The sequence below is a fragment of the Apus apus genome, chromosome 21 (genome assembly GCF_020740795.1).
Source record: "Apus apus isolate bApuApu2 chromosome 21, bApuApu2.pri.cur, whole genome shotgun sequence".
In the NCBI taxonomy this organism is placed as follows: Eukaryota; Metazoa; Chordata; class Aves; order Apodiformes; family Apodidae; genus Apus; species Apus apus.
Genome location: NC_067302.1, coordinates 4,694,727 through 4,716,033, shown reverse-complemented (window position 1 = coordinate 4,716,033; position 21,307 = coordinate 4,694,727). Strand labels below are relative to the sequence as shown.

General features: G+C 43.7%; 2 protein-coding genes across 4 annotated transcripts; both read right to left on the bottom strand.

The window, feature by feature from the left end:
• Nucleotides 1–6,366: 6,366 nt before the first annotated feature.
• On the bottom strand, nucleotides 6,367–12,464 carry IL22RA1 (interleukin 22 receptor subunit alpha 1). Its single transcript, XM_051638163.1, has 7 exons — nucleotides 12,422–12,464; nucleotides 10,128–10,260; nucleotides 9,333–9,514; nucleotides 8,645–8,829; nucleotides 8,040–8,175; nucleotides 7,689–7,810; nucleotides 6,367–7,462 (listed from the first exon to the last, which is right to left on the bottom strand). Exons 1-7 carry the CDS (start codon nucleotides 12,462–12,464, stop codon nucleotides 6,476–6,478), a joined length of 1,788 nt encoding a protein of 595 aa, XP_051494123.1. The 3' UTR covers nucleotides 6,367–6,475.
• Nucleotides 12,465–16,008: 3,544 nt separating this feature from the next.
• Nucleotides 16,009–21,305, bottom strand: IFNLR1 (interferon lambda receptor 1). 3 transcript variants are annotated; one of them, XM_051638254.1, is made up of 7 exons: nucleotides 21,012–21,305; nucleotides 20,212–20,338; nucleotides 19,755–19,936; nucleotides 19,243–19,385; nucleotides 18,586–18,742; nucleotides 17,936–18,063; nucleotides 16,009–17,711 (listed from the first exon to the last, which is right to left on the bottom strand). In XM_051638254.1, the coding sequence occupies exons 1-7, from the start codon at nucleotides 21,067–21,069 to the stop codon at nucleotides 16,800–16,802; spliced, it is 1,707 nt and encodes a 568-aa protein (XP_051494214.1). In that variant the 5' UTR covers nucleotides 21,070–21,305; the 3' UTR covers nucleotides 16,009–16,799. The 3 variants fall into 3 exon arrangements, with proteins under 3 accessions (XP_051494214.1, XP_051494216.1, XP_051494215.1); XM_051638256.1 differs by having other exon boundaries at nucleotides 17,936–18,060; XM_051638255.1 differs by having other exon boundaries at nucleotides 20,212–20,335.
• Between the last annotated feature and the right edge of the window lie 2 nt (nucleotides 21,306–21,307).

Below are 21,307 nucleotides of genomic sequence, written 5' to 3'. Positions count from 1 at the left end.
GGGGGCATCCTGAGCCATCAGTTGTTTCTCCTTAGGTCATAGAAAAAAGGTTGGTAATCATGGAGAAAACATGGCATCCTTCAAAACGTCAGCCTTAAAGGAGTTGCTCAGTAAACAGCAGGATTTTCCTCAGAGTGACCAGAGAAACCTTCCCAGAGACATCCCTCTCCTACAGGTGAAACATGGGGAGCAAACATCAGTGCTCTGGGCTCCCAACCATCTCCATTAGCTGCCAAGAACTGGGCTGCTGCTGCAGCCTCTGCTCTGGGAATAAGCAGCGTGCTGCTTTTAGACACTGACTAATGAGTGGGCATTAAACAAAAGTCAATTTTAAAAGTGTATCCCTCCTTATCTCCTTCTGTCCTACAATTGGTTCAGAAACATCCACCACAATCCTTAAAGTGTTCAGATTTTCAAGTTCTAAGAGCTTAGGTTGCTTTAAGAAAGCAGCTTTGGAAATATAATTGTTGCTGAATAATATTTGTTCAAACATACTTGTTAATCTCTCCTTAGCTCATGTTCCATTACTGAAATTTTCCCTTGGCAAATTTTGCACCTGGATTTCACTTTTATTGCTTTCTAATTTTGAACTGATAAAAAATACAAACCCCTCAGCTTTTACTAGTAGTGTAATTTTTTGTTAATGTAAATGAATTTCTTAAAAATGATCCATGGAAAAGCAGAGTTGTGTGGAAAAGCAGAGTGGTTGTGATAAATACAAAACATCCCAAACTGCAAATGAAAATACAGAATTATCACGGTGATATTTCCTCAGCAGATGATAATTTTGGAAGAAACAAATAAATGTTGACAAGTGTAAGAAAGAGAAAATAAACCAGGCTTTTATGGAAAAAATATCTTAGTCATTTCCCAGAATATTGCTCTCTTCAGGACTATTTCAGCTGCAGAATGACTACTGGACATTAGATCTTTGCTTCCATTCTCATGAATAGTTACAATCCAGGTTAATCTTTGCTATACAATATTTTTTCTTTTTCCCTAGAAAATTCTCAGTGCTTTGTAATCTGGTGGTTTTTGTCAGGATACAGAATTCTGAGCTGCTAAAATCTGCACTTTTCAATCCAAGTATATATACTATTTCTAAACAGACCAGTAAACCAGAATAGATTCTTGGGAGAAAACATGAAGTAAAACAGTATTTTTGTAAAAATAACGCTAGAAAACAGTAATGACACTTTAAAGCAGAAAGAATAATGAAGCCCTGTCTATCTCTGAAGAGCAATTCAAATAAAGTGATCACACAAAACACCTGATGCTGCTCTGAAGATCTTACAAAATCTTGCTATAAACAGTAGTTTATTTACAGATAAACCAAACTCACCCTGTGAAGACTACAGTGAGAGTGCCCGTCCTCATGAAAGAGAAAGGACAAAGGAGCGTTTCCCTCTCCCTGTTGATGACACTAAGAATGACTCTCCCCAGAAGAATGTTCCCCATGTTTGAGTGCCCATCCTGGAGTCTTAAATATAGCCTCGTGCCGTGCCATCGCAGGGACAATGGGGAGCCCCGGGCAGGGCTCACGCACTTGGAGCTGTTTACTGCACTGGCAACTAAGCACAAACCCTTTCCAGATGAGACAAATTATTGCCTTTGCCAAATGATATCAGGAAAGACAGGTGCCTCCAAAATTCAGGCCTCAGAGTATTGGATTATCCTCATTCGGATAGAAGCTCACAAAGCATCTAAAAGGAATTATGAATATTTTCGTCTCCTTCAGGAATTTCCCTTGGGCTAACACTGCCATTGCTGCATAACAGAATGAAACCATTTACTGTGACATCTCTGTAATGAATGCCAACTCCAGCTAAATTATGTCAGTGTATAATTAGATCAGGAGCAAACAGCAACTCTCATGTTTTGGTCGGCTGCAACTACAACACTTTCCTTCTTACAGGCAAATGCAGCCACAGTAGCGGGTGAGCTGCCCATGGGGGTGTCTGAGAGGCTGGGCTGGGGCAAAGCACAGAGGCTGCTGGGTTTCCATTCACTGGGGACAGACTTGCAGCTTCGGCACTCAGGATAAACCCTTCCGAGCAACGTGGGAAGTGGGTGGTGTTTGCTGTGGTGTCAGAAGACAAAATGAAGGTTTGAAAGCAGCAAAGTCTGCAAAACTGGTTTGTGAGCCAGATGTTTTCCAGCTACATTTTATTAGCTGAAGAGTTAGCTCATCAGTAGTGGGCTTCTCAGGGCTGCTAGAGGTCTGTAAAGAGAATGTGTAAGAACATAAAATTGCTGTACTGGATGAGCCTGAAGGCCTGTTCAGCCCAGTGTCCTGTCCCTTGAAAGTGGCCGTAGCTTTTCCTGAGCTGAGCATAGGGCATTATTGTCACTAATAGTCCTATCCCTGTTAAACTGCCTGATTTCTTTTGGAACACTTTCTGATTCTGGCCTCCACAAGGCCTCATGGAAATGCCTTCCACCATCAAACCTGGCATGGTTTGAGTCACCCTGCCTGTAACAGTAGGATCCATTTCTAAGAACCTTTGTTTGCTTCACCAACCAAATAAAACAAAGCTGAACTCTAGTAGGACCAGCACTAGAACTACAAGGACTTCTGTGTGTGAAGTTTATTTAGTGGCTGTGTTTCAGACATTCCTAAGAAGCCAATAAAGAGGTACTACTGGGCAGGCATGACTTAATGTGTTTTGGTATAAGCTGAGCTGTCAAAAGTGAAGGTTTTGAACAATTGCATGACCACATGAGTGTCTTCCTGAATTTTGTATTATGAGAAGTAATGAGTAATTATCTATTCTGCTTAATATTAATAAATTCGTTCCTCTTTGTCATTAACTTATGCTTTCCTCATCATATGGATGCTAACAACTTTTATCACCTTTTTCTTAAAAAAGTATCTCATAATCATGTCTCACAGCTCTCATTATCTCAGTCTGAGAAGAAAAGATACACATGGACATTTTAAACCCTCTGAGCCAGCAAGTGTCAGGTCAGTGCCTGGCACTGTGATGCAGCTGCAGCAGTTGTGCTGCACCATCCCTCCCCAGCATTGACAGCAATACTTGAGACCAATGTGATGCCAGAGCTAAGATATAAAATACATTTGATCAGGGCCCCTGATACTTTCAGAGCTTCCTCTCAACTCTGCTTCATTCTGTCTCCAGAATTTGGGGCGTTTAATTTGTTCCTTGAGTAAGATTTTCCACAAAGGACTTGTTAAAAAAACTCATTGGTGATTTACTGTAGCCTTCAAACAGGGCACCTTTCAATGCCAAAACTAATAATGAGCAAATAACAAGGGAGAAGGTGAGCCTGGATCTGCAGCAATATGTTCATCCCTGTTCAAGGATCCTTGGTGAGCTCGGAGCAGGGCTGCTGGTCTGGGGAGTGGCCAAGTGACAGCTCCCAGATTTAGCTGAGAAGACAAAGTAATGCTTGGCTCTAGGGTTACAGCTGCCACCTGCTGTGCCGATATCCTTGTGACAACTGGAACTGCAATGCTCACCTGTCATCGTCATGACATCTGCCTAGGAATACGCATGGGCTTTGTGGCAGGGCCCTTCTAGTTTTTATTATCTAGAGCTATCAAAACTGTTACCTGGAAAAGTCAAGATAAAGGAAGAACAGTTTGTTGTTAGATACAGCTGCCTTGCATGGGAAGACCTTTGAAACAATGTTGAAATCCTGCTGTTTACCTGAAAATGTCCTTGCACAGGATTAGAATGAGGTAATGAGCTCCTACTGTAGCTGTTTGCAGTGATGCATGTTGATACAAACTAGGCTATCAATTTGATTATGAAAAGCAATGAAGTGGGAGGCAATAAGGTCAGCACGTGTTGATGGGGATGGATAAGCACTTTCCTTGCACACCCACAACAGAGCTCAGCAGCATCAATATCTCTTTCCAAGCTTTTCCAAACAGAAATAGTTTTAGAAGGGATAATCTTCTTGTTAAACTTGAGGTGACTCATGAGACAAGAACTGTCTCCTCCTGCTTAGTATGTCAAGGCCTGAAAGTTAAATATTGACTTAACTGTGATCAGAGCAGGAAGTCGAGAATATTGCTGTCAGTCACCTCCTTAAGACATGGCTTACAGAGCTGCTCTCTTGACTGCATTCCCTCTTCATTACAGTTGCTGCTGTTAGGGGTAGAACAGACCAGGACAGGATGGGGCAGTAGCTGGGTTGTAAGCATTTAAGATCATTCCTGTCATATGCAGCTTTTGAGTGTAGTCAGAGGCAATGTAGCTTTTCAGGTATTTAAGTGCCTGAACAAGAGATCAACGTCCCAGCTGCAGGACACTTTGCAACTTCAAGCACCTACATGCATTTCTAGGCTTTCTGCACCTTGGTTCCTGTCTCTCCTCCTGGGGCACCAAGATGTTACATTTATGAAGGGCTGGACATGATCAGACCCTACGGCAGTGGGTCTACAGAGGGATTTGAAAAGGCTTTGAAATAGGAAATGTGTTTTAGCAGCACCTTGGAATGGTTGCCTAAGGCCCCCTTCCCTTCCACACTGGCTGCCCATCCTGACCCTGTGCTGAGGGTTGTGTTTCACAACATGAGCCAAAATGTTGACAGGGTGGCATTTGATTATTCCCCAAGTAGCATCACTGGGAATGTTGCTGACACAAGATATGCAGCCCACAGGCAACTCTGAATAAGGTAATTGGCATCACTGGCTTGAAATGCAGCCTCTCCAGGAGGGACTTAGTAGGGTGGAATGTGTTAGCCCTGGGATCCAGCACTCCTTGGAAACAACACAACTGGGCTGCTGCAACTCCTGGAACTGCAGCATTTCTCTGTGTGTTGTTGCTTTTGATGGTTCAGTTTGGACATACAGTGGATGAAACAGCTCAAATGACATTCCAGAAAACCTTTGATACTGAATGGTATGAAGCCACCACAATGGAAGTGTCCTTTTGGGTTGCTGCCTGGACCGTGCACAAATTCGTTCCTGTCAAACCTCTGACACCTCTTCACCACATCTGGCATTATAACCTTCTGGCCTCCTGTGACATGGCCATAGTAGTGCTTTGGTCAGCTGGAGTTAGGAGCTGAACCTGTGAAGTTTCTCATTCTGTTCCTTTAATCCTGGCTTGAATCATCAAACCCTTTTAATTCATAAGGTGGTTTATTTGCAAAATCATACCAAAGTAGAATTTAGCCTTTAGCCTCAGCTTCCCTGGACTGAGAAAACACCTAAATGCTCTCATGGAGAGAACAGCTGAGTTTTGCTTCTGGTCAGCCTTTCCCTGGCAGTGCTTTTCCAGTGAGTACTTCCCCATTCCATTGAAAGCCTTACTTATTCCTGTAAGTGGTTTCAATTCTCCTCTAAAACTGATGTCATTAGACACACTTTTTTACCACACCAGTGGCAATCAAAAGGTTATGCTTTCCTCTTAATGAAAATAAAAAACCTCTTCTGTCCCCCAGGTAAATACCATTTAGTTTCCTTTTGGTAAAGGTGCAGTGCTGAAGGAATTTGGCTCTCAGTCTACATTGGTTTTGGTTCATTCCAGCCCTGGAGGTGAGTGTGCTGGTAACAGAAGCAGAGGAGGGCTCTGCAATCTCCATCATGCAAATGGAGCATGTTCCTGATCAACAGTGAAAGGTGGAAGGAAGAAGCTCAAGGCCTCCCTGGTCTCATTCATAGATTACCGAGTGGATGAACTGAGATCAGTGTCAATTGAGAGTTGTACTGAGATTAATGTAAATCCACACATTCCTGCCTACCTGGACTGTGATCTTGGCTGCTTTGTCCTTTCAGAGAAAGAAATGAGCAGCAGCTGAGCAAGGTGTCATAGCAGCATCAAGACTGCATGAACCTGCTGCAGAGATGAAAAAGGCTTTATCTTCCCTCAGGCAGTACAGAGCACAGCAGGACCTGGAATTTCACCAAATTGCTGCATCAGGAGCAATTACCACAGTTTCAATGACTGCTTTAAAAGCAAAGTGCATTTCATGGCCTGTTGTTTTGCAGGAATCATATATCCAAGGGTAGAACACCAATATATATTTAAATCTTTGACTGTACCATGATACATTCAATTGTTTTAGGTTTGCACACATTTGCACCTGAATTTCTTCAAAGGGTGGATCAGTGGTGTAGATAAAAAGCAAATAAAGTTTGTTGCGAATTTTGCTGTATTTTCAGTAAGCTGAATCTGGAATTTGAACTTGAATCTTAACTCAGCTTTAAAGCAGTCCAATTCACAATACATTTGAAGAAGATACAAGAAATAAAGGCCTATTATTTAAGTGCAAAGATATGATGATTGCAGAATACCAAGAAGTGATCATGTCAGTGAAGGGGCCTGTCTGCATGACCGAACACAAGTGGAAAGAGTCTGGAGTGTCCCTACATCCCAGATTAGCTGTGTTTATTTGCACTCCACTGTTTGCAGGGTAGGCTACTATTTCATGCAAGCAAACATAATCTGGATTTTAACATAATTAGGTAATCCTAATAAAATTCAGTATCTTCATGGTGATCCTAGACTACTTTTAATTCCCAATCTTTGAACAGCATAGAGAGAGGAGTGCCATTGTCCTGGTCTGAGATAGTGTTTTGGAACACAACATTATCCAGTTTCATGCTGCTTAGTTTCTTCATTGCTGTTAACATTTCTGCCTCTTGAGTCTTTGGGAGCTGCAGTTTATTTGCAGAATGTGAGAGTGGATCTGGGAACATCCACCGCTCTGTGTTGTTGTCTCCAGGGACATTGTTGCCAGTCCTGCCTGAAAGAAGGGCTGCTGATGGAGATTCATCCTCTGCAACACAGTCTGTGTCAGCTTCTGTGGAAGACAATGTCAGTGGCAGTTCTGGTGTCTGTTTCCTATAGCATTCTTCTTGTTCCAGCAAAGACAGTGGCTGCTGGGATACATACCCTTGACTTCCCATCCCATCACTCCGCAGCAGCAGTTGCTGGTTTTGCCCAGGGCTCCCCTGTAAGACAACTGACTTTCTTGTGTCACTGCTATTCCACAATGCCAAGTTTGGCCTCTGTTCTTTGTAATTCCAATGGCTGCAACTCTTGCCCTGCATCTGGGTTATGAGATTTCCACCAACAAAACTATCTTGAGAAACTTCCTTTAGCATTTGGTTTGGCTTCAAATTCTTCTCATCAACATGGTCCATGCCTTTACCACACACCCCATAGTTTAGGGGCAGCAACGTGGTGGATGTGGCAGCAGGAACACTTTGCTCAGCTGTTTGAGGAGCATAACCAGTGGGAGCTGTGCTTGCCAAGCAGGATGGCTGAGAGGGCAGCTGGAATGTTGGTACATCCATCTGTTCCTGATAGGCAGTTTCTGGGGGATGGGAAGACCATGGTGGCTCCAGTTCTCTGTCCAAATGTTGGCTGAGCTGTGGTAATTGCATTTCAGGGATGAAAAATGAAGGTATGGTTAAATTAATGGGCTTTATAATGTGTTCCACTGTCAGTGTAAGGGGCTGGAACGATGAAATCCCTCGGAAGTCCTGTTGAAGCAGACAGACAAGCATGAATTAATAACAAGAAGCTGTGAGTTTGAAGGTAACAAATTCTCTGTACCTGTGGCAGGATGACCAGATTTTAACTGCTAGGATGGCCTAGACAATGTTCTTGTCTGCTCATTCATCCTCCTCAAATAGCAATGCTAATAAGATGCTTGCATGTGGTCCTGAGCACTTTAGAGGTCTGCTGCAATGGCTCAGGAACACTTACCAAAGACATAGGCTGGGCACTGTGTTGCTTGATGTATTTATAGATCACGTAGCTGATGGCAGCACACACCAGTCCAGCACAGAACGCTAGTGCCACCAAGCAGTAGAGAAGCCATGTGTTGTCTGGTTAGAGGGGAGAGAACAAGTGGGAAATGTAGCTTCAGAGAGCTGGATAGATAAACTGCATGGGATTAGCTAAATGATGTTATAGGTCTAGTCTCATAGGACTAGTGTAAACCAGGAACGTTAGTGTTTCTTCACATTCTTTAGCAGGGCTATGTTATTTTATACCAGCTGAAAATGTCTCTTTTGTGTTTCCGGACTTTTAAATTAGTAGAGTTAACAGACTCACCTGCTAGTGTTTTAACCCAAAATACTTGAGATCTGCTCTTTCTATGGAGGAGATACATATATACTGTCCCGTTATATTCAGTATCTGGGTCCAAGTTGGAAACTTCAAATTCTTTGTTGTGCTCATTCTTTATCCACTATTTAAAATAAAGACAAATTTTGAATTTTAGAAAGAATAAATGCATATAATTTCTTTAAATCAGATTGCAAAATTCAGCCTGAAACTTTATTTACTAATATGGTTTTATAGGACTGTACTAATTCTGTATATAAGGAATTCTAAATATATAATTTGCTTTCTATTGTTACTGTATTTAATTTTTGCATTTCAGTTCCTTAAGACCTGAACTAATTAAGGAGTTCTCTTTTTCAGTCACCAGTGGGTTTACTTTTTGCTACTTAGACAGTACCCTGGGAAACTCCAGTTTCCTTTCCAGAATTTTAGGGGAATGCTTAAAGTTCCTCTGTCTACTCAAAGACCCTGAGACATTCCCTTGCACATCAGAAATCTCATCCATCACATATAAGCTCTTAGCTCCTCCTCCATCTTATGCAAAATGTGATTCACAGAAGTCAGTGGGTTTGTGGCCTCAGGTTGTGCTTTACCTTTTGGTGTGTCCTTTGGTTGAATAGTGTTAAGTGATAATCAACAGCACCAAATTTGCTATAAATGTCCTCTACGGTTAGTTGGTAGTCATCCTCACCTCTCAGTGGAGTATAGGGAGGCCGTATAAGAAACTTTATGGACCGTACATAAGGAATAGACTCCACTTCTGGTGCTCCAATAGTAGCTAGAAAAGACAGAACAGGCGGTGTCAGCTGTTAAAGTTTAAGCTGATATATTATCAGATCATCTAAGACACAACCCCAAGACTCACTGTCAATTACTACTTCTGTTTATATACGAAAAGGTATTTGAGGTGTATTTAACTGAGCATAGGAAAAGTCAGGCAACTGGAGATGTTGCCTTCCCTTGGGGTCCTGCTACCTTTGCCCATTGTGTGTTCCTAGAAATCCTCACCCAAACTTTTCCTGAGGACCATGTTCTCACTGCTTCCATGTTGCGTCTCTGGGCATCCTCCTTCAGGTGTGTCAGGGAAGGCCCTGCCCATGTACCCACTGGTCCATCTGCCTCCTTGTTCAATAATAAGCTTCTACAGGCCTCCACTCCCTTCCTATCAAGCATCAAGTCTTGCAATATTGAAATGAGAGGAGATGCTGTCCTAAACATCAGTGAGACTTGGAAGGAATCCCTAGCAATCAGGACCGGATAGATTCCAGCAGCAGTACGTACTCTCTTGCCTGGGTTCAAACCTTTCTGAGCACTTCCAGTTGGAGGAGCACGAGTTCTGGCCAAGGGCCCTCACCCTGGCGTAGTAATGCTCTGTGAAGTTTTCTGTTTCACGAGTGAGGTTGCAGAAAGGCTGCGAGATCCCCTGGCACTCACTCTTGTTAAGCCAGGGTCCTCCTCCATACCTTAGGACAAAAAAAGCTTTCAGTCAGTGTGGCAGAACAGATGCGATACAACCCTTCTCCAGAATGATCCAAACGGGCTGCTTTGCCAACTCTTACTAGTTTTTTAATTCATTATTGCAATTAGCAAGTGGCAGGGAATGAAATGACAGAGAAACTTCTGGACTAGAGCCCTCAATCTGTTTCCATTGATGGCTTCTGCGTGGATATGGCCTTGAGAAAGTGCTGATTATTTCAAGGCACACACAGGAGTGCCCGTGAGTCAGCAACACTCAATATTTGCATGCAAGTTTGCTGCAGAGTTTGCAGACTTACCCGAAGGTAACAAAACTATTGGGTAGCTAACTAAGACAACTAACTTGCAAAGAGTAGCTCAATAATGGAGTAAAGTGGGCAATTCAAGCTGTAAAAGTATTTGCTTAACTTCACTAAGCATCATCTACCAGTTTAAATAACCCTGATCTTCACTGAGTTCTTGTTTAAGCAGAACCATTCCTGCAACGGTAAAGCAAGCAGCAGAAACCACAAAATCTGCTTTTCTGTCTTGGCCCCTCTCTCTCTGAGAACAGGGGCCCTAAGAACAGCAGAACACCAAAAAGAAGCAAACTTCACATACTGTTTATATTGGACATCAAATACAGTGCCAGGGGCAATATCTGCTTCAGTTTCCCATGTCAGGATGTTATCAAAATTTGTAGAAGAAAATGCTGCACGTTTCACACATGGTGACCTCTTTGTAGTCACAATGCCTAGGGGAGCAAAGACACTAGTATTAAAATGCATATTCTGGCATCTCAGCCCTCAGATTAACAGGGTCCAATGCTACTCAGTTTGTTAGTGAACAGAAATATCAGCCATGCCACTTTCAGTTTGCTAGAGACGGGCTGCAACGCAGAAGCTCGAAGAGAACAGGAATTCAAACTGTGCACACATCATCCTATACACCTTGTGGATTGTGACTCATCCCAAAGAGATGTAAGTCAGGAATTCTTACAGAAAGGCCTCAAAAACTCAGAAGTTGGAAAGAGAGTCTGTAAGTTCCTTACTAGGTTTCTTTTAAAGCAGTTAAATGGCTGGAAAACTAAGAACAGCCTGTTTTAAAGGCTAGATAAACATTTATGGGTATCTCTGCCTTCTGTCCATATCCAGGGAAGCAACATGCTGAGATCAGTGTCACATCACTGAAGACGTGGCTGCCATTAACCTCTCATGCTCTGTTTTGCTGGCTGGAGGCTGCCTGCGCAGGGTGGCACCCAAAGACCTGATGCCTGGACTCTGATCTGGGTGTGCCAGGGTGAAGGTAAACAACCCAGCTCCCAGCTTCCTCAGCCCGGTGCCTCCTCCCCAAGGAGGATGGGGTCTGGCTTTGGTAAACAGAAATTACAAACATGCCTCTGGTCTGAGCTGCCTCTGTAGAACAGAGTCCCACTCTGAGCCACCTGCAGCAAACTGGCTCTGAGCAGAGAAGTGTCCCAGAGACTTTTGGTCTCTCCTGTTGTTAGGATACACACTGCAAAATTTTCTCAAGGCTGATTCACAACTCCATCTAACTTGCAGAGTAACCTTCAGAATTGATAAGCTTTGTGCATTCAAATTATAGACACATCCTCAAAGATAGATAATTCATACATTACTCAACTCTTGGTTTGCAGCATCAATAAACACCTGGAACATGGGTGGGCTTGTCACAGAGGAGAGTGAAAGGGGCTCTGCAGCACCATGGGGTGTCAGCCTGCACTTGCTGAAAGTGAACAGTCCCATTATGGTGCTGGTAAAGGGACACTCAAAATCAATGAGTCCCTTTCATGAAAAAATGGTGTGATAAGCAAGTAAAAGTAGCACCATTTTACAGATGGGAAAATTGAGAACAAGAATGGGGGTGACTTGGGCAAGAGCACATTGAGCAGTTGTGGTAGAGCAGGGACTAAACCACACAAGCTCCTGGATCCTCACTGCAAGCTTTCCCTCCAGCTGCCTCCATGAAGGAGAACCAGGTGTCAGCCCTTCAAACTAGCCTTCAGTAGAGGAGGAGGCAGAAAGGCATAGATCCAGTCCTCAGTCTGGTTACAGATGGCATTTTGGCTGGGAAGCAGTGCAGAAATGGATTGCTGTCTAGTCCAGACTTTGTCCTGACCTCATCTCCAGTTCACTCAGCTCAGGTACGGCTCAGTGCAACCTTCCTGGCCAGGCAGACAGGGAGCAGTCAGTACACAGTGGGGTAGGTTTCCCTGCCTGAACACCATCAAAACTGAGTCACCAATACCCTGATCGTATCAGAAGTAGGAAATCTCCATCTTCCCACATTTATCCATACTGAAACACAGTTATGCAAAGCAGCAGAATACAAGCACAGTCAAGTGTGGGCAGGGAAAAAACAGGATATAACACAGTGTGAAAGTCCCTCTTTTTCAGAAGTTTCTGAAGGCTCCTTTCCTACTTTTATACTAAAGCAGGGACAAAAGATACACCCAGGAGTTTGCCACATCTGAAGTAGGATTAAATGGCTTTTAGGGATACATTATTCACTTGTACCTCTTTTAAAATCAGGGCTATTCTTATATAATTCATGTCCCTGCTTAAGACACAGGAGAACTGATCCAAAGTCCCCTGAAGTCAATAAATATCCTTTACTTCTGTAGGATTTGGGATGTAACACAGCAATAGCAAATGGTTTGAAGCAAAGGAATCTTTTCTTCTCCCTACTAATCCCTAAAGCACTGGGCACACCAACTGTACTTTGAAAATATTAAAGGGAGAGGGCAACACAGAAGGGAGCTTTTGAAAAACCTCAGCCAACAGCTCATTCTCTAGGTCTTCTTTCAGCCAATATAACTGAACCTACCTCCGATGCTGCAGGATCAAAGAGAAACAACCACTGTCAGCGATAGGAAAAGAGAAGTCGGGACTTACCGACCACTGAAAACACAGCCAAGACGCTCACAAGTTCCTTCATGAGTAACTATGCAAGCTGGGCTGGAAGAGCAAGCAGTTGATCCTCTGTGCAGGTGAATCACCTTTACAAGAGTTAAATTCTTGTTTGTGAGGCCAGGTTGGATCTGTTGCTCAGTCAGAGGCTGCAGAGCTGCTCTCCCGCCTGCATTCAGGTCTGAGATCACCGGTTGAAGACCTGTGCGCATGTGTAAGGGAGAATGGAAGGGTGACAACAGAAGCTCCCTGTCCTCCTGAGTGTGCACACCTAGCTGTGAACTGTACAAAGGTGCGTTAGGCAGAGGCTGAGAAAATCCCCAGCTTTTGGAAGAGAGCCAAATACTATTTTGCTGATAAAAAACTTCCTGCCTGAAAACCCTCACTGGGGTTTCTTAGTTTTGGGGCTTGCTTTTCTGGTCAGGTAACTTTGACTTGTCTAGAAATTAAAACTTAGTGCTGTGCACTTAGTTGGCTCTATAACTGCTGCAAGCAAGACAACTATTTCTTTAAGAAGTATCTTTGAATACCTACTTAAAATGAAAGTCAGCCAGATCACTAGTTTTTCAGCTCTTCTACTGCTCATACTGGCCTTGGATGGGAGCCAGGCGAGTGGAGTGTAGCCCTGCTGCATCCTGGGCCAGGAGGGCACAAGCTCCTCAAGTCTGTTCAGACTCTGCTCTACCAGGTGTATGCAGAGGTTCTCTCAGTTGACATACAGAGGAGGGAGGGACACGTGCTGTCCTGTGGCTTTTCTCAGAGGCTGCTGTGGACCTACAGATTATTTTGAGCCAATATAAGGCTCCGTTCTGAGTATCGTGAGTGCCATATGGTAAGAACTGGGAGTTTGTATGAAATCTAAGCAAGAAAAGATATAGTTCCTTTTCCAGAGTGTTCTTAGGGTTTTAGGGTGTTGTTAACTTACATTTTCAGGCTTTTCTCAGAAGAGGGAGAGATTTTTGTGTCTTGGTCAAAAGTGAAACCTAATTGCCTCTCTCCAGGAGATGCAGATTTAGAACCACCAGATGTGTAACATCTGAAGAGCTGGTACAGCTGCACACTGCTTATTTTAACCAAGATGGAGGAAGTGTCACACATAAAGTCTGCATTTGAGGCTTAAAAACTCCCCTAGCCACTGCTCTTGCATTTTCATAGTATAGCTATTCCCTTGACACAGACTGGATAAGCTCCCTGGCTTATTTCTCTGGCTTACTTTATCCCACAGTTGTAACTGGGGATTTAGTCGTAACTAAATGGGGAGGTCGTGTCCTCAGTCCTGTCCTCGGTCCTGTCCTCCTTAGTTTTGCTCAGGGGTAACTGGACCATTGCATAAAGCTGAGGTCCTACCAAAGCAAAATGTCTCTTCAAGCACTGAAACCTGTTCAAACTGGGATCACTTCAGCCTTAGGAAAGCTTTAGCAGAAATATATGCCCTAAACCACGTGGGACAACTGTGCATGAGACAAATTCCTTATTTCATATTGCCTAAAGCCTATTTAAGGCTCCTAAATGCTAGATTAGTTGTTGTATGATTACAAGTGACTCCCATAAGCAACATCACTCCTGCAGCCACTTTAATCCAAATACAAGCCATGTGTGCTCCTGAAGCTGAAAGCACTGTTCTATCCTTGGGGCCAAACATCATAGAAATGACTACCCCTTCTGCTTGCCTCTTCATCTCAGGGATTTTCTGTCCCTGAAGTTTTTTCTCTTCCCTGCCTTGCTTTGATATAAACAGGGCTGGAAGCTTCAAACCATGCCACGGATGCATGGACGAATGCAAAAGCCTCACAGGTTTAGTACACCAGACACACCTACCCATCAGCACGGCCTCCATCTCATTAAGTACAAATCTTAGGGTGTTTCCTGAATAGCTTGCTAAAGTATTTCCCTTTTGTTCCTTCCCTTACGTCACTGCCTCATGCTTCTGTTGTGTGATGACCCATGATAGCACAGGGGTGAGGGAACCTAGTGCACCTGAGACTTTGGTTTGAAAATACAACTTAACACTTCATTTCTGCCCTTATTTCTAAAGAGATGTTGCCTTTTGAGTAGCCCAGGGAACACCTCTTTAGGTACCTGAAAATCTACAAAAGTCTTGTTCCAAGTTTAAAGTCAAACACTTGGCTTTCAACTTTCAAACTGTAGAGCTTGAGCCTATGTCAGAAGTTAGTTCCTAAGGACAAAAAAAGACTCAGAGGTTTGTAATACAGATTTTCCATGAAACTCTGCTTATAACTTGGCATACCTAGGGAAAGAGGAGAAAAATCTTGCATGCCAGAGATTTGTGAAGATAATAGATTAAGGCCAAAAAGACCAAGGAGATTATCTCCTCTGAGCTGCTGCAGATCTCAGGTAGGGGCTCAAAGCCCCACTCTGTGGACTGTGTGAAGCCTCGTGACTGTTGATCCAGGACATAGGAAACTTGATCCCAGCTCTTGCACTTATATAGTAGATGAGCAATGTTCAGTTCTTTGTTTGACTGGGTCATAAGTCTTCCAGTGAGAGGACAGAGCTGCTTTTCTCATTGCACAGCTCCAACTGTTAAGTAAGGTTTAAGATATGGACTGATTGCTCTGGAAGAGGGAGCACTGTGCTCGGCCCATCCCTGACCCTTTTGCAGTGGAAAGCAGGTCTCAAGCTCTGGTGAAAGAAAACAAGGAGGAGCTGGATGCTGTCTCCACCAGTACAGCTCAGCCTTTCCCCCAGCCTCCATCCTGAGAAAAGCTGGACAAGACAAAGAACTGATCCCAGGTCCTGTTTGTAGAGCTTTGACATGTCAAGATAATTTTCTTAGAGGTTACACAACTTCAGAGCTTCCTGTAACTCAAAACCTGGGGTGTTTTCCTAGATTGCACAAGAAAATGGGTGGCAATTGTGTTGGGATGATCTGTCTTTCCAAATGAACAGGAGGGATTACAATGCAGGATGTACCTAAGGACACTGTGGAGGACAGGTAAGAAAAGAAGAAAATTCTAGTTGATGAATCTTTTACCCTACCTCCCATTTTTACTTTAATTTGGGACCTTCAGTAGTACATCTTGCTTTCCTCTTTCCAAGCAGTTCCCAACCCCTCCTATCATCCCCTACCTCTTTCTGATGTAACAGCATCAGCTTTAATACCCTTCATCAACAACCTGCCCTGTCTGAGACAACTCTCTGAATGCAGAAGATGGCTGTTGTGTGACTCCCTCTTTCTTGTAACGCTTTGCTTTCCTGTGTGTCCTTTTATTTTACTGGAATAAAATGGCAGAGTGTGTTTCTGTGAAGAGCACAAAACTAAAACTACACTGAAAAGCTCAGTATTGACCAGTGAAGGGAGGCTTTGTCTCTCCTTTGTCTTTTGCTGGTGGGCTTCAGCTTTGATTCTTAGCTCAGAGAGATGGTCACAGCCTTAGTCTTTTGGTGACTCAGAGGGAGACCTCGCTGGGAGGTCTCATAGGATTCCACTCAAACCAAAGCATTAGGAATGGGAAGCCCATGACTGAGTCCTGATTTAAAACGTAATGTTCTTCAGGATAATCTGTGGGCACCCTTTGTAGTTTTGGGAAACATAAAACCACACACAAACATGGAGTTATATATCAAAATATTATTGCCTCTGTATAAAGCAGCTCTCAGACATTCTGCACAGCAGGGGGAATTTAAGCATCAATAAGTGTATTTGTATAAAAACAAAAATAAATAAACTGCACATTTCTCACTTTGACTTCAGTTCACTCTGTTGAAACACAGAAGGTGATCTCTATAGGCTGAGGTGGAGATCTTTTCATCCCCCCAAAAGCAAAGACTGTTTCTCTAGAAGCAAAGTGTCTCTGGAAGGTGCTCGCAGCCAAGCAAGGGTGCAGTTTTGCAGTTATGGAGAAGCAAATGTAACATTTTATGATTCTCTCCTGCCCCCAAATCCACAAGCAGACACAATCTTTGCTTCCAGAACCCAGCTGATGGCTTCACGCAGGTCCTGGTTGTGGTTTTGCTGTCTCAGAGGTGCTTCTGCCTTTCAAAGCTCACATGTAAAAGATACCTTGCTCTCAAGTCTCAAGAGAACACATGGCACCGTGTGTGTGTTCTGGGTGGTACCTGCAGGAGGTATTGCTGCTGCTTCACTCCAGAGCCTCAACACCTCATCACAGCTGCACTTACTTGTACAGGGGGATGCTGCACGTACATTCATGACTTAGCAGTAAAAATACACTATTAGCCATATGCCTTGATAGGCCAGACACCAGGACAAAAACTCTGTCTAGGTGAATAAACAGGAAAAGCATCACTGTCAGTTACTCGTCCTTATTTAGGCAGCCTTGCTTGGACATAGGGAGCTCTCTAACCTATTCCAGACACACCACAGAACTGCAGGGGTACTCTAGCTCCTCCTCATATAATGGGTCTGCTCATAGCCTTTGAATTTAAACTTGTGATCATATTTTTCCTCTATATTTGAAGTTTCAAATGCATCACTGAGCACCGTGGATGCAGGAGGTGTCCCCTCAGTAAAATTATCACTGTCACAGTCACTTGCAATGCCTTCATCTTCTGCCACCTGTGATCTTTGAAAGGAAAAGAGCAGCTTGGTGCTGGGGTCCTCACAGAGCTGTGGTATCTCACCCATCTGGACATGCAGATCATCTGGTGATTTCTGGTAATACTTGGTGAAATGATGATCCTTCCTCTGCAGGTAGTGCTCATCAGTGCTAAGTTTGTCACAAGTCCTCTCCATCTGTGTTTGAAGAGGGGTCATTTCCAGGCATTCATCCCTGTCTGTATCATGCTCACCATATTCCCTGAGATCTGGGAATCTCACATCAGTGAGGGATATTCTTCCCAAATAGGAACTGTGAGAAAGGGATGACTTCTCATTTCCTTGGGATCCTGAGGTGTCCACCTCATCCTTTCTCATTGGAAAGAACGAGAAATCCAAGGCACTCAGGTCAAGCACAGATTCACTCTCCAAAGAGAGACCTCCAGCTCCAGAATCCAAGCTAATTTTCTCCTGAGCTCTTCTGGATGGTTGACAGTTGAGATGTCTCTTTGCAAAGTGCATTTCAGTGTATGGGATGAAAGTACTGCTGTCTTCTTCCTCCTCTTCTTCTTCTTCTTCTGAAGATGATGATGAAATGAAAGAAGCCATCCATGGTAGCTTGTTCTTTGCTGAAGTTTTGTTTGTCTCCCTTTGGAACACTGGCTTCTTTGTGCAGATGAGATAGTCCCTGAAGAATTCCTTTTCACTGGGCTCATAGTGAAAGGCTTGTCCAGCAGCTTTTAAATGAGATAAATCCTACCAGGGAAAACAAACACAACACACAGCTCAATGAGTTAGTGATGCTTTTTAAAGAACAGTTTGACTATAGGCCATGCCAGAATCAAAGTGAATTTCTAAGGGGACTTATGAATGCAAAACTGAGAAGCTGAAAACCTTGTAACTCCCCCCACTCCCCTCCAGTTACCCTCCAAAAATCAGCAAGACTGAGTCAGGAGGGGCACTCAGCATTTGGGCCTTACCAAAGCATCAGGCATCTTCTTGTGCTTAGCATCTTGTTTCAGCAAGCAGGTGATGAAGGCACTTGATGGAAGGACGAGGAGGACAAACACAGGGATAGAGGCAGAAAATGACAACTTCCATTTTCCTGCTGAAAAAGAAAAGACAAAAATAATCTCCTTCTGGTGGTATATTTTGTACTAACAATGGGCTCTTATACTCAGCTTTTCTTTCAGAAGTCTCAGAAAATGTTGGGTTCAAGATCCTTGTTTTACAAATGCAGAGGAAGGATCACAGCCTTGGCTAAGATCAGGCTCTAACTCAGAGTCACAGACAGAGATCAGTGTTGATACCAGCCAGTGCCTTACTGGGAGCACATAAAAAATTAAGCTTTTTTCACATATTTTTCAGGATAAATTTGAGTATCTTCACAATTTCATTGAGAAAATAACAAAAGTACAAGATTTCAGGATTTTCAGAAAATATTTCAGGGGTGGATTTTTTATTGAAAATACTTCTACAGAAAGCAGGAACCTTTCACTGGAAAATCCAACCAGTCCATGTAACAGAAAGCCTATTTCTTTTTGTTGAAAAGCGAATTTTGGTGGAAATGTTTAATTTGCCCTGATTCCATTTCATGTCTCACCACATCTTGGTCTCAGCAGGGCCATACCTTTGTGCTGTAACAGCACACACACTGGTTGGGAGAACTCGCTGTACTTGAACTCAATGCTTTGGTAGGAAGATCTGGCACTTAAACAGTAGTTGCCTTCAAGTGCAGTGGTGTCGATAGACAATGTTTTCTTCCTAAAGATACCTTCATATTGCTTCTGTATAGAAACAAAAAGAAGACAGGGTTGGAAAGATGATTCTCTACCTTTTTAGCCCATAATTCTCTTCAATGTGTCGTGTGGCTGCAGTGGTTGGAAGGTCTGTGGAGAGGCACTTCATGTCTCTCTTGCTGTTTATAGCAAGCATCTCTCCTCAGGATTCTAGGGTGGGATTTCCAGCTGGTGCTGTGCTCTCTGCTGCCCTGGCACACTCTTGGTGGAACCTGAACCAGTTGTTTTAAACCTCAGATATTGCCCTACTATAGTGACTATAGTGTAGCCCCCCTATCCCTGATAAAAAGAGGGAACTACCAATAGAATAGGGATGCACGCACACAGACCTCTCTACTTCCTTTCTCTGCCTTTGGTTTACCTCTGGTTTGGCCATTTAATTTTCTCTAGGCCCTGGAACCAGTCCCACCCTGCCCTGAAATCTGAAGCTATTTCAATTCAAGCTGGGCATCATTCCTCTGTTTCCAAGAAATGCTACTTTTACTGACCTTGTATTCAGATCCAGCTTGCCAAAGGTTCACGTCATAGGTCCAAGGGAAACTCTCCACACAGGTGGCCAGAGGGAAGGAGGCATTCACATGGATTAAGTTCTCCTTCACATCCATGTGTAGCACCGGAGGAGCCAGTTCCACTGTAATTGAGTGACCAGACATAAGAACAGTGCTTGCTTGTGTCTTAGCCTCACAGAAGTAACACTTTTATGTGACTGATCTACACTTCTGTGAGTTTGTGATAGACATGAAGGAGGGGGGAAGACAAAGGAATACCTCTTTGTTATCTAACATAACCCCTGGTATGTGGAAAGCTGGAAGTGGATTTATTCACCTCGAGCTTGCTACAAAAATTATTTTCTCATTATCATGGCTCATTGTTTGTGCTCACTGTGTCATTCATGAAGCTGTCTCTTACTGTTTCTCTTTGTGTGATATATTCATTTACTCAAGCCAACACTGTTGTTGGGATGTCCTTCCATCCAGGCTGTCACCTAACAGACACTCACCATCCAAGTGATATTCCTTGAATTGGGATTCTACCCATGGCGATGAGAACCCTCCAGAAACAGCTTTGACTCGAGCCCGGACTTTGACAAAGAGGCTTGGAAGCACACAAGTCAGATTGCAAGAGGTTCTGTGAATATTTTTGCAGTGAGGAGTCTTTCTCCATTTGCCCATGGATTCCTGGCTAAAAGAAGAAAAAAACATCCCATAATTTTAAACATGCTGCTTGTTATAATTTATTGAGCAAAAGAAGGAAGTGGTTTAGATGATGGGTACCAAATATTGCTCAGTTTGGAGCCCTTTGCAGACAGATGAGGATTTGTTCTGGTGAAAGGAAGTAGCCAGATCACTGATTATAAGATTTTGATGAATTAATATCAAAAGATACTGATTAATATACCTGCACAGATGTTTGCCCTGGGCCATACTTTCAATCAGACACCCTTTGTGAGGACTTACCTTTCATACCTCACAGTGTAGGTCAGGTCTGGTGGAGAGCCTTCTCCTGGAGTCCATGTCAAAATCATGTCAAAATCCTTTGACAGCAGTGTAACGTTTTGAGGAGGGGGAGGTTGAACATGACCTGCTTGACAGGGAAGATTAAGCAAATTATTAATAATATCTTTGATGATAGGAAATATCACCTGGTTTTGACCAAGGTTGTTTAAAAATTTGGGGCACAGCAGCTCAGTTCATCCGCGACTGGAAATCAGCGATGGAAGCAGGGATGTCTGTGATGTAGCTGTGGTTCCCTCACCTCCTATCACACCTCTTCATCCTAACAGCTTTTAGAATTGGGACCTAAATTTCTGTGAAACATCCTATTCTGTAATTTTGAGTGGCTCTCTCTATGGTCTCACTGGATTTCCCTGTGACCTGGTTTACAGCCCCCAAAACTCCAACCTGCCTCCTAGCTCCAAGTCCCCAGGGGAGGCAGACCCAGCTGGCTCATACCCCTCAGCCCATCCCAGCCCTTCGAAGGCAGATCCTAGCAGGAATGTGGCAAAAAGCAGCACACAGAGTTGCCACTTGCACTTTGCCGGCACTTCCTGTGGCTAGTGTAACGTGTACATCTCGAGCTTCAACAAGACAGAGTCTATAGACAGATTTTAAACTGTCATTTCTGTACAGTGGAATATTTCACTTCGGGTGACTAATTCCCACTGAAAAGGCTTAAATCTTCCCTCTGTCTTTCCTCCTACAAGCCAAGCCACACACACAGCAGGGTGAAATGAAGCGAACAGCCAGCTGTAGCGTACCTCTGGTCTGCCGCAGGAAGCACAGTACCATCAGGACTCCCACTCTCCAGGTAAACATGCCGAGGCAGGACTTTTCCCCTTGTCATGTATTCCTTTTCTTGCTACCTTTGCATCATGCTGTCTTCTTGTATGAAGTCCCATGAATTACGGAGAACGGAGGTGAGGAACTGCACCCATGCGCTCAGCGCCGCTTCCTGGTACAGCCAGACCTGCCCCTTGAGCCGGAAAAGGTGCAGCTGGGGGAGCTGCTGGCACAGAGAAGCTGCGCCCTCCAGTGTAGCTGGGCTGTCTGTCAC

Coding starts and splice junctions, on each gene's coding strand:
- IL22RA1 (XM_051638163.1), bottom strand. CDS start 12,464: ATGAAGGAACTTGTGAGCGTCTTGGCTGTGTTTTCAGTGGTCG. Junction 8,830..9,332: donor GTTTGAACCCAGGCAAGAGA/GTACGTACTGCT, acceptor TGTCTTTTCTAG/CTACTATTGGAGCACCAGAA. Junction 8,176..8,644: donor ACCAAAGGACACACCAAAAG/GTAAAGCACAAC, acceptor TATTTTAAATAG/TGGATAAAGAATGAGCACAA.
- IFNLR1 (XM_051638254.1), bottom strand. CDS start 21,069: ATGTTTACCTGGAGAGTGGGAGTCCTGATGGTACTGTGCTTCCTGCGG. Junction 19,937..20,211: donor TACACTGTGAGGTATGAAAG/GTAAGTCCTCAC, acceptor TTCTTCTTTTAG/CCAGGAATCCATGGGCAAAT. Junction 18,743..19,242: donor AAGCTGGATCTGAATACAAG/GTCAGTAAAAGT, acceptor GTTTCTATACAG/AAGCAATATGAAGGTATCTT.